The 12655-nt window shown below is 38.5% G+C and overlaps 1 protein-coding gene across 1 annotated transcript in view; it reads left to right on the top strand.

The window, feature by feature from the left end:
- The first annotated feature begins 1097 nt into the window (after window positions 1-1097).
- The window catches only part of LOC124622100 (exosome complex component RRP45-like), a 56931-nt gene continuing 45373 nt past the window's right edge, over window positions 1098-12655 (top strand). Inside the window, exons 1-5 of the mRNA XM_047147702.1 lie at window positions 1098-1436; window positions 2846-2940; window positions 3015-3237; window positions 3326-3546; window positions 4619-4840. Coding sequence (XP_047003658.1) covers window positions 1371-1436; window positions 2846-2940; window positions 3015-3237; window positions 3326-3546; window positions 4619-4840 — 827 coding nt within the window. The 5' untranslated portion in view covers window positions 1098-1370. The remainder of the gene's footprint in view (window positions 1437-2845; window positions 2941-3014; window positions 3238-3325; window positions 3547-4618; window positions 4841-12655) is intronic.

The raw sequence follows: 12655 nt of genomic DNA on the forward strand, positions 1-12655 counted from the left end.
AGCTAATTCACCACAAATATCTGATGGTGCTATGCCTGTGAGGTGGTAAAGTTTTACAAGTGACAAGGTTTCAAACAACTTGTAGTTAGCCTACACGTTTCATGTAATACCTTGTCAACTATGTCTGCGATGGTAGTTTTGTGTCAGACTGGGTATGCAGAAGGCCAATTCACATTGGCGTCATGTCACATCATGTGTCAATACCGTCACATCAGTGTGTATTCACACTGTCCGTCATGTCACATCATGCCACGTCAATTCACTGATCCCAGTAGCAACCACTGAAAGTGAGGTTAAATGAAGAAGTAGATATCGGAATTGAGCAACTAGCAACAATGAAGTTTAATAATGGCCAAAGCAAACTTCGTAGCTTATGTTCTTGATCAATTTTGTGTGGTTAAGTGCTGAGAAGGTAAATAACATTTCAAAACATCGACATTTATTTTCCAGCAGAAGTGTAGGATATACATACAAACATATCAAAGGAGATTCATCAGGGTATAAACAGAGCCTGTTTAGCCTTATCCAATATGTTTTTTCTTATATACCATAACTAATAATGTCATAAACATCTCTATTTTTCTCCTTCATTGTTGCTAATTTGTTCAGTTAATATGTTATTTAATGAAAATTACTTGATCAACGTATGTTCTTCTTTATATACAGTGCGGGTACCGTCTCTGTTCAAGTACTGTAAAAGCAAAACAATTTTTCGCTTTTAGATATCTGACTTCAGCTGTAGAAGAATGGCCGGTGGGAAAAGTATCCAAGTCATCATGCAACATTTGCAGTTTACGACAAAAATAAATCACAAGAAAAGATTAAGACACAAAATCCACTATTATCACAGGAGTAAGCGCGGCGAAAATAGGTTAGCTTCCGATGCTAATAGACGACAATAGCGTCAAAACTCTAATCTGGAGAAACCTTTGGCGTGACATGACCGTCCGTTGAAGGCCTGTGCGAATGCTGCCACTTGAAATGCACTGTGGAATGTTTTGATGTGACGTGACGTGGTGTGACGTGACGATCAGTGTGAAATGACGTGTACTCTTCAGCCGGTATCACAGTTCGTACTTCGTAGCCGAGAGCTAACAGGTCTCGCGAGAGCTCAACATGCAGCCAGTGAAATTGGAAAGGATACTAATTCTGGCATTTACTTTCACTCTAGAATTTTTGCAGCAGCTTGTGACAACGCAGCTAGACACAAATCTCAAACGATCGCCCATCCTATCATTTGTGTAGTACCGGTTTTTTTCTTACGTTTGTATATATCTTTGCTGTTCGTGCTTTGCTTCGTGTTTACTGTCGAAAAGGACGCTGTTGATATGTTGTTGTTATGTAGTTGAGCCATCAGGTAACAAGTAAACATGAAAAGCGGTGTGTTATCCAGCTGTGAGAAGTCGTTTGTCCTTCAGGCTTTGACTGAAGGGAGGGTGAGTTAATAGCATTACAGTAGTTGCCAAAAGTTTGCAATAACAAATCCACGTTGTGTACAACTTTGGTGCAGACAGACAGCATCAGACTTTAATATGAAGACAGCAAAGCCATCCACAACACTTTTATAGTCAGTGAGACAGTATAGCTCCCATTTATGGTTCAAGCACAGCACTCAGCGTCATCAGAGACGAAAAAAAAAAAGATCATCACACGTTTGTTGTAAATAATTCTGCTGATTGTTATATGCCATAATTGTAATTGAATTTTGGTAGATTTACGTATCAGCGCACATTACACAACAATAATTCTTGTCATAATCATATAAGCAATTGTTCGTGGCATTATTTTCAAGAGATCCCTGCACAGCTGTCACCAACGTTCCTTTTATTGACACACATCGTGGAACTGATCTGCTGCAAAGTCATCGATTTTAATGTATGACTTCATGTTATTGTTTGAAATATATATTGCCAGTCAGAGAAAATAATTTTGAGAGTGTAAAATAAGTATTTCTTTGATTATTCTGGCACTAAAGGCATAAGTCTTCATGCAATTTAAGTAAGTGGTCAGTATCTAGACCAAATGTTCTTGTTAACGGATTATTGAATTACTTACCAGATTGTTGAAGAGTCCCATTTTGGTTTTTGATTGTAGCATAACAATGTAACTATTTTGATATGGCACCATTTTACCAAGCGTCTCGATAGATAGTACGTAGCTCGAAATTTCCATCAGGACATATAAATCCTTCAGAACAATTTGTTTAATAAAGAGATTTTTATTCACATTTAGGAGAGACCTTTATGCGTAGTGTATATTGGTTGGCTTCTAGGCATACTCAGAATTTACTGTGATTCTCCATAACTAAAGTGTCCTGATTCTGCCAATTAGAATTTCTGTATACAGGTCACACTGGACTTCATTTCTTCGCAAGGATTAGTAGGACCCCATATTTAGTTTGAAGATACTTGCAGTATTGTGCCGCATTCTGTTATACTGCTTTTTCAGCAAGTTATTGTTATGCAGTAAATATTGGATTAAGTATGAAACTTTGGTGCTCCTACTAGAGTGAGAATTTCAGATCTCCTTGGTTTCAAAATGGAAGTTGTACATTAATAAAGAAATCCAGATACTTCTCTACTTAAAATCTGACTGCCATCATAAACATGTTAAAAATGAAGGGTTTTTGCACATAGGACACACAAACCTATTCTGCTAACAGTTGTCAAATTTTTTCAATCTACTTTGTGAGTGAAATTAGGACAGAATGAGATTCTCACATCATTAAGAAAAGTTGACAATCTTCCATAAGATTTTGAATGGGCTTATGTTTGTTGAGACACCTATAATTTAAATTTTTAGTGTTGTTGTACATTACTGATATCAGCAATGATTTGACTTTCAGAGACTTGATGGGCGAGCTTTTAATCAGCACAGAGATCTGAAAATCTTTTTTGGCAGTGATCTAGGCTGCTGTCAAGTTTTATTGGGGCTGACCAGGTATGACGTCCTTAAAATGACATTTGTTTTTCAGCTGGTTTTTTGCCTCATGTAAATATTATTCACTGTTTTAGAGTAATAGCACAGGTGTCCTGTGAAGTTCAACAACCCAAACCAACCCGTCCAGAGGAAGGTCTGCTTCTAGTTTATGTGGAATTGAGCCCTATGGCTGCACCTGATTTTGAGGCAGGACGACCATCAGACCTTGCCGTTCAGTTGAGCCGGGTTTTGGAAAAATGTATTAAGGACAGCAGGGCTGTTGACTTGGAGTCTCTGTGCATCAAAAGTGAAGAAAAAGTATATTAATCATGTGTGTGAAAGTATATTTATGCTGTTTTGTAAACAAGAGTCAGGTTTACATTTTTTTTTTTTTTCCCCCCCGCAGGTGTGGGCACTTCGTGTAGATATAACAGTATTAAACCATGAAGGAAATTTGGCAGATGCTGCCTCTGTTGCTGCTCTGACGGCATTGGGTCACTTTCAGCGCCCAGATTTTACTGCTGAGGGTGGCAAAATAATCATCCATAGTGCAGAAGAGAAAGACACAGTACCAATAACACTTCATCATTACCCAGTATGTGTCTCCTTTGCTGTGTTCAACAATGGGTGGGTGACTTTTCTATTCAGCTTTCTTTTAAAACAGATAAATACAGGACAGTTATAATTAGATTTTCACTACTTGTACCAGTGTAGACGGAAAACTATTTACCGTATTAGTATTCAATTTTATAGGAATGATGATCAAACTGTGCAGTACAGGATTTGTGTTGTTAGTAGCATTAGCTTCGAGACTTGCCCTTGGGCATCGGTACTAGTACAGCAACATAGGGTTGAAACACAAGCATTAGTATCCATTACAGTTGTAGACAATCAACATAGGTGTGGTTAAGGTATTTAGGGCTTCATTTGAAAGGCTGTCCTATCAAAACATCATGAATAGTGCTGCTGCTGATTAAAGGAATACAGGCAAGTCCTCTTTCCACATCAGCATTGAAGCACATGATTCGGAAGTTCGAATTAACAGGTGATTTTGGAATTACTTCTGGGAAAAGCCAACAGCCAATTGCACCCTGAGCTGTTGAAGAAGCTTCTGTTTCCATGGCTGAGACGCTGGATGCAATGTGTGATCCTCATGCAGTACATTAGCTGTACATGGTGGCTATACAATCCTGGGCCCACAGTCCGAAAAGTGCTGTGAACAATGGTGAAAATATGTCCATGCAAGCTTCCAGACTGTTGTGGATGCAGATGTTTGTCACACTGAGCAGTGTTTGTAACCTGGAATGTAAACTTGGTACACAATTAAAGTGTGTTTCTTTCAATGGTTTAGTCATTATTTTTTTCAATGGTTTATTCAGTATTTCTCTTCATCATGTGGTTACAAATGTTTCCACAAAGTTTCATTGTCCTATGATCACTTGCATCTCATAAGGGCCCTCCCAATTAGTGAAAGTTTAAATACAACTGTCCTGTAAATATAATTTGAAACATCTGTAACCTGTCTTGTAGGTATTCAGCATAAATTTTGTTCACTAAATACAGTATTTTACTTTGTTTTAAGTCAATGTCTTTTTGTTTCTTCATTTCTGTTTGTTTGTAGGGATTGGCTTATAATATACTAATGTTTTTTGAACTATCGATATTGTATCACAATGTGGACTTGTTTCTTTTTTCCAAGGGAGCATGTAGTGGCAGATCCTACGGAGCTAGAAGAGCGTGTTGCTGAAGCTCATATAGTGTTCGGTATGAATTCATACCGTGAACTTTGTGGTGTTCACTTGGGAGGCAGTGCACTTGCAAATCCCGAGATGATTATACAGTGTGCAATTCAAGCTGCTGTACGTGCATCTCGGGTTGTAGAGATAATGCGGAGTGCCTTGGAAAGTGATGCCAAAGCCAGGTGATTTTCAAACATATTTTATAAACATCTTGAGTTTAGTAATAGGCCATTATGGTTCATCAAAATACTTCCGGTGGATTGAGAGTGTCAACTACTTTGTTTACAGGCAGCAAAATTCAAATTCTGTGTACAAAGTACAGCAATCCTATTGCTAATAGTGATGGTGGGGTGGTGGTGATGGCAGTGGTAAATGTTAATTTACTTGTAAGTGGAAGTACAAAAATAAGAGTAGCTCTGTGATAGAAATTTGGGTTACTTGCTGCTGTTAGGGACTTTGTGATAATGAAAAGATCTAATGTAAAAGGAAGATACTCAATTGTGATAGTATAAAGAATACATTTAACAAACAGGGAAGATAGATCCATACAGCAAAAGAACCTTGACAGCTTGCATCATCATTTCCACCTTTGAGCATGAGGTGCAAAAAGCTACCATCAGTACTGCCTGAAAGCCGTAGTTGTCTACAAATGCAGCAACCGATCGAACAAGAGCGTCCATCAGCTCAACCACAGGTAGGCACCGGTTGGCTAGGCAATCTGCCAGGCAGTTTTGTTTGTTCACTGCTGTGTTGAGTACACATCTGGACACTTCCTAATGAATTTAGCTAGAACAATGACGTCTCGAAATAGGTCGTTGTCATTTTCCCATTGTTGGAAAGAACAATTCTTATTTTTGGAGAGAAGAAAAAAAAGATGGGTTGGTTCAGTGCCCAATGTGCCATATGATGCTTAATCCAATGAAGTAGTACAGTACTTGTCCCTCCACCCCACCAAGTTTTGTGAGTTGGATGGCACTGCAAGGAAACAACTCATTGCAGCACTGAAGGGCGAAGTAAAGCAATGGGCAATATTGAGACACAAAAAAGTCATAATGTAAACATTCTGCATGTTAATTGAATTCATTAATTTCAATTGTTACATGTGTTTGATGCAACTAATTTTAGATCACTGACATGGAGGGACGTGCAACATTACAAACAAGCTACAAGGTTGCACACATTATTGCAACAAGTGGCATGCCATTAGGGCTGTTGATGAAATATTGAAATATCCATATTTTTCTCCAAAAAAATATCAATATATATTGATATTTTCCATTCAACTTTTTCCAAAAAATATTGATATATATCGGCGATATTTTCCCCTGATATATTAATATCAAAGTGGCAATATCAAGTGCTGATATTTTTATTTTATATTACATCTTCGCACCTTTTTTGGTAAATATTTGAAATTGTTCTTGAACATAATTTGTGAAGGAGTTTTACTACTTCTTTTGCTTTCACTGCATCCAGTCTTTCTTTGACTGTGTGAAGCAAGTATATACAGCACAAAAGAAGTAGTCTGATTGCACAGATGGGGGTGGGGGAGTGGCAGTTCGAATGGCATAACAAGATTTCCAATGTGAAAAAGTAGCACACCAGTTGCATTAAAAACAATTTTAATGCAACTAGTGTGCTATTCCTTCACACTGGCCTTCTTCAAAAACAGTTGCTGAAAATAATGAACAAAAAAGCTAAATGACAAGATTGGTCTTTGCGTTGGGCAGAGGCGTATAAGGGGAAATGCTGATGCTATCGGCACTTGGTGCTATCAACAGAAATTGCAACGTTTGGCTTCACCATACAATTTTGACACAACTGCTAGCTTTCTGGCGCTAACAGAAATGAAAAAACAGGGAAGTCGACATGAAGTGTTCCAGACAAATCCAATACATGATGAAATTGAGCAACAGACACATCAGACAACTTTTATTGTGCCAGTTACCTGCAACCTTTGTTAGCAAAGTGGTTATTGCCAAGTGTGAAGATGCATAGTTTTCATTTTAATTCTTGCTCTGGGCGAGGTAGGCTGGCAGGCTGCTAGTTTGTTGATGTATAGAATATCTAATAATAAATCTATACTTAAATATAGAGCTCTAAAACTGGCAGTATATTTACATTGTGAAACTGATATTTTTTTGGGCCGGAATGTCGATATTTTTTCCCTCGATCAATACTTTTTCTCATTATATCGGGAGCCGATAATGATATTTTTTTAAATATCGATGTATCGGAGTTTTGAAATTTTTAAAAATATCACAGTCCAACATTCCATTTTCGATGGGCTCCTGTTCATTTTGTGTCTGCTGGCCATCGTAGGGTGCTTAATGCCAGAAGAGGTAAAGAAGTTTCAAGCAGTTGGCCTCTCCAAGAAAACTCATTGGATCTGAGATATGGGCGTGGAACTGGAGAACCAGTGGAAGGAAAGAGGTCGGCTTTTCTTCCTTATTCATTAGCACTTGATAAAACCAGTGATGTAACAGACAATGTGCAGCTTCCATTATTTGTACAGGTTGTTGACTTGGAACAACAGGTTTTTGTGGAGCTATTAGATATTGTACCTATGGAATGCAGTATGTTGAGGTGGTATTTGAATGGGCTGAAAATGTGTTTGCCGTGGGACAGGCTCTGTTCTGAGGTGTCAGTTGGAGCACCACAGATTTTGTGTTTAAAAAAGATGGGGGAGGGGGAAAGATAAGAAGCAAGATTAAATGCCACGTCAACAGTGAGGTCATTACAGACAGAGTATCTGGAGTGCCTTAGGGAAGTCATGGAAAACCGTAATCTGGATGGCCGGACATCCTGCTGAATGTGAGTCCAGTGTGCCATCTCTTCATCTCACTGCACCAGTGTGATTTTGTGCTTCGTATAAAAGAAAAGAAATCAAGTCCGAATTTGGAAAAGACATATCAAGTATACACAACTTTATCCACCAAGAGGTCCTTTGCACAAAAAGTGTGCAATATCGTTACTTCATGAAGGTTGTGGTGCAATTGTGAACTTTGTAAACAGGCGTAATGTCAGTCACTGCCAGTGAAAGCGATTTTTGCAAGATTTGGAAGCAACATATGATGACATAACTTGGTAGGAAATAAACACTTTTATGGAAATAAAAGCAGAGACGCAGCCAGCACACAGTGAGGACAAATGGGTTGCTGTCTTGACCTTTTTCACCAATGTTACAAGACACTTATACAATTTAAATTTGTCACTCCAAGCGAAAGGTTTGATTATTCCTAATGTGTGTGATGTTCGTTGACGAACTCCATTTATTTGACTGGCAGCTTACTGCAGGGAATGTTACGTTTATATTCAGACTCTTGTTTTACAGCTTATTAGCAAAAAATTGTGCAACTCTTGTCAGTCTTTTGAGACAAACATTAAGGTCCAACATAGACAACAAAATGAATTAAAACTATTTAACACTTAAGTTTCTATAATACCAGTTGCTGTGCTTTTGGAAACACAATTAGAGCTGATTGATTTGCACTTTGCTGTAGGACAAATATAACAGCAGAACCAATTTGGTAAGATGGTATCATGATATTCATGCAGAAAAGTTTCCAAAGCCGCACAGGACTGCTGCTAACATTATATATCTGTTTGTCTGAACATATATTGAATTGAAGAACAACCACAGCTGAAAATCATATTAGATTGAAAATCTGCTTCAGTTGTGAATAATATATCTTTCATTGCATGACTAGTTTTGGAGACCTAAAGCTCCATCATCAGGTACCACACGTAAATAGAACGGCCAGTTGAGTTTGTACCCTTTATTATATCTCCGTTTGTATAATGCTCGTAGATCAGCTTTGACAGTCTTCATACTGTCCTCATCACATGTGTAGATGAAATGATATGTCATTGATGTGTAATGAGAAATGTATTGAATCTGTTACCAAATCCTGGGGATACATTATATTTCCTGTTTGCATTGTGACTTTATAGACCCAAGCTGGACAGCAGGTATTAGCAAAACCATCTAGTATGCTTGGAGAATAATTTAAGCTGCTAAGTATGGTGAATGAAGTATCAAAATCACAGTATCAAAGACTGTTCTAAAATAAAAAAAAAAAAGAACTTGATAGTTGCTTCTTATCAGTTCATACCTGCCTGCTACTTCTTTTAAAGACGGCTTTTCTTTTGCCATGTTAGTGGAAGGTGCCATTTTGGATTCCGTGAAATTGCTGCCCCTGATAACTTAAAGATATCGTCTGTTATTCATTTACATCCAACACGCAATCAGAATTGCAGAAGCTTCCAATTTCTGTCTTTCAGCTTTTTTGGAAAGTTAGACCTGTACTGACTGTGTCTTTGATGAATCTCATTATTCATTTGACTGTATCTCACAACATATGCAATTGTCCAGTCTTATAGTCTTGAGCCATGAACCACCAGCTTGTTGGTGAGGAATATGATTGAATACAAGTTCCTTCAGCTGTAATTTATTTCACATTTTTGTAGCTTCAAAACAGGTTTGAGAGAGTATGCAACCATATTGCAATTTTCTGTGCAAAATTTCTTGAGCATGTTCCCAGCGTATTTACTTTGACCAATGTTGATCATCTCTTCGCTGAGCTCTTTCGGGTTTTCAATTGAGTTGTGACATGGTGTTGTCGAACATTTTGACGAGTTGGCTACTCTTCATCTTCACTTGAAGTTCTAGGTGTGTGTCTAGTTAGTTTCCTAATAGCTGCTGAACTGCAGACTACTCTGTTTGATGGGCCAATCACATGCCTCCAGAAGAGAGATCTCAACCATGGCTGCCCCCCCCCCCTCCCTCCTTCACTGAGTGTGTGGGTCTCTGGGTGTTGAGTTCTTGTGCTGCTTTTCTATCGATCAGGACCCAACAGATAGAGGCGCCTTCCCCCTGCAGCACCACCACTGGCTGCATCTCTTCTGGAGGCATGTGATTGGCCCACCTGTTGTACTCTCAGGAGTGAAGTCTGCAGTCCAGCATCTGCAAAGGAATAAGTTGGACATGAACCTGACACTTCTCCTGAAGATGCCAGATAGGAAACTCTTTGAAATGTTGTGACAAAACATCGACACAGGTTGACTGATAATCAAAGAAGATTTCATCAATGGAATTCGCTTATAAAACCTGCTTTTCCATGTAATGGTCTGTTGTTTTCTATCTCACTTTGCTCATGCCAAAACTTTTTCTTTCTTTTGCCATGTTAGTGGAAGGTGCCATTTTGGATTCCCTGAAATTGCGGCCCCTGATAACTTAAAAGGACGGCCGGTGTGGTCGAGCGGTTCTAGGCGCTTCAGTCTGGAACTGTGCGACCGCTACGGTCGCAGGTTCAAATCCTGCTTTGAGCATGGATGTCTGCGATGCCCTTAGGTTCGTTAGGTTTAAGTAGTTCTAAGTTCTAGGGGACTGATGACCTTAGATGTTAAGTCCCATAGTGCTCAGAGCCATTTGAACCATTTTGATAACTTAAAAGTATGATCTTAATATAATAGAGGGAAACATTCCACGTGGGAAAAATATATCTAAAAACAAAGATGATGTGACTTACCAAACGAAAGCGCTGGCAGGTCGATAGACACACAAACAAACACAAACATACACACAAAATTCAAGCTTTCGCAACAAACTGTTGCCTCATCAGGAAAGAGGGAAGGAGAGGGAAAGACGGAAGGATGTGGGTTTTAAGGGAGAGGGTCTTTAAATATGTCTGCTTGTGTCTGTATATGTGTGGATGGATATGTGTGTGTGTGTGCGCGAGTTATACCCGTCCTTTTTTCCCTCTAAGGTAAGTCTTTCCGCTCCCGGGATTGGAATGACTCCTTACCGTCTCCCTTAAAACCCACATCCTTTCGTCTTTTCCTCTCCTTCCCTCTTTCCTGATGAGGCAACAGTTTGTTGCGAAAGCTTGAATTTTGTGTGTACATTTGTGTTTGTTTGTGTGTCTATCGACCTGCCAGTGCTTTCGTTTGGTAAGTCACATCTTCTTTGTTTTTAAAAATATGATCTGTTATTCATTTACATCCAACACACAATCAGAATTGCAGAAACTTTCAATTTCTGTCTTTCACCTGTTTTTGAAAGTTAGTCCTGTACTATGTCTTTGATGAAGTTTAGTTTCCCAAGAACTCTCATCTTACATTGACTCATCATGTCATTCTTTCATTTATTATACCTGCCCAGTAAGATGATTAGTTGTCCACTGAAACAGCGAGAAAGAATTTATTTTGCATCTAAGTTCTGTTATAGGTGTTGGGATCATATTCTGATTTCTGTAGGTTCATTTTCCTTAACATTGTACCAAACTTCTGATAACAAATACATGAAGCCTGTTTTAGACCATAAACTTCTTTCCTTGGTTTGGAATCCTTCATCTCCTCCCTGTATGTTGTGTAACATATGAATTGGTGAGCCTAAACTTCTTCTCGGAAATCATGCTGAAGGAACATGCATTGAACATCCATGTGTTCAGTGTAAAGATCAAGTTCAGCTGCTAAAGCCAACCGGTTACAAAGTGAAGAATGATGAGCAACAAATGAGAAAGATCCAGCGAAGTCCACATTTGTATGAGGGAATAACTTTTGCAACAAAACAATCCCTATAATATTCAGTATTGCCATTTTCCATTTCTTGCTCTTTGAATACCTCTTTTGAATAAATTGTTTGTTTTGAGTGGTGCTAAATCATCAGTGTCCAAATTTCTTTGCCAAGTAACAACTTAATATTCATTATTTAAGGCATCTTTCCATTTTCCCCAATCATCATGACAGCTTTTTTTTTAAATATGAATTTGGCTCTCAAACCATACCAGAACAACCCAGATCATCATAAAAATATTTGGGTTTCAGTTTTCATTGATGTGATGATTATCTAATATCTGGCTGCATGGCATCAGTATCTGATTTTTGATCAGTGTCCTGATCAGTGTTAATGTTCACTGTCTGCTCAGTGTCACTTTATGCCAATTCAAGGGGAACTACTTCTTGATCAACATCAGTGAAATTTGCAAACTTGGCTCTGAAGTCTGTTTGAATGACTTGAATATCACATATTATTGGCAATGTACTAGTGTTGTACCACTGTTTGCTACAGCATGTTGAAAGTCAGTTATTTTCACATTAAACTTTTTCTCTTCCTATGTCTTCAGGGCAAAGACTCAGTGTTTCCTCAAAAGTGATGATAAAGTGGGGCAAAGATGCTGTAGTTTAGCCACCTCCTGTTACAAAATAGGCAATTGTAGAGATGACGATATTGCCACACATCACAGTGTAGGACATAATCAAGTCAAACATTTTGTAGCCCATGCTGGATCTAAAGCCTTAAATGTAAAAAAAAGAAAAACAAAGACAGCAACTGAGATGCACTTTGAAGCAGAACATCTTTAACAATTACTGATCCTTTTTGTTGACTTATCATCCCTCAAAGTTTGTTGATGGTGTTCTGAAACGCCCTGTGTTTGAAAATAAGTAATGCAGTAATCAGGGGCACTCATGTTACAATTTCATTGGATTAAGAAATGTCAATAACAAAAAGAAGGAAATAGTTTAGTATTGTTTCAACTTGGCTGTATACCATCTCCCACCATTGGAATAAAATGACCATTAATATTTCATTGGACGATTTGTGTATTGATATGTATTTACATCTGTACTTTGCAACTCGCCCTATGGTGAGTGTGGTGAAGGGGATTTTGTGTACATCTGTCGTTTCCCCCTTTCCTGTTCATCACAAATGGTTTGCTGGGAGAATGATTGATAGTAGCCCTCCATATGAGTTTGAATCTCTCTAATTTCATCTTTGTAGACCCTTGTTGGAGTGTACACCCTTGGAGTTTTAACAACAAACCACACCATAATGCAAAATGCCCCACTTGCTGCGTCTGGCGCTGGAATTGGGTTGGCAGATCTGGGACTCTTTTGCACTTGTGATGAAACATGCTGCTCTTGTTTGGATTGTTTCCATATTCTCTGTAAATCCTTTCTGGTCTGGGTCCTAATTTGATGAACAGTATTAAAGT

This window comes from Schistocerca americana, chromosome 7 (genome assembly GCF_021461395.2).
Source record: "Schistocerca americana isolate TAMUIC-IGC-003095 chromosome 7, iqSchAmer2.1, whole genome shotgun sequence".
Taxonomy (NCBI): domain Eukaryota; kingdom Metazoa; phylum Arthropoda; class Insecta; order Orthoptera; family Acrididae; genus Schistocerca; species Schistocerca americana.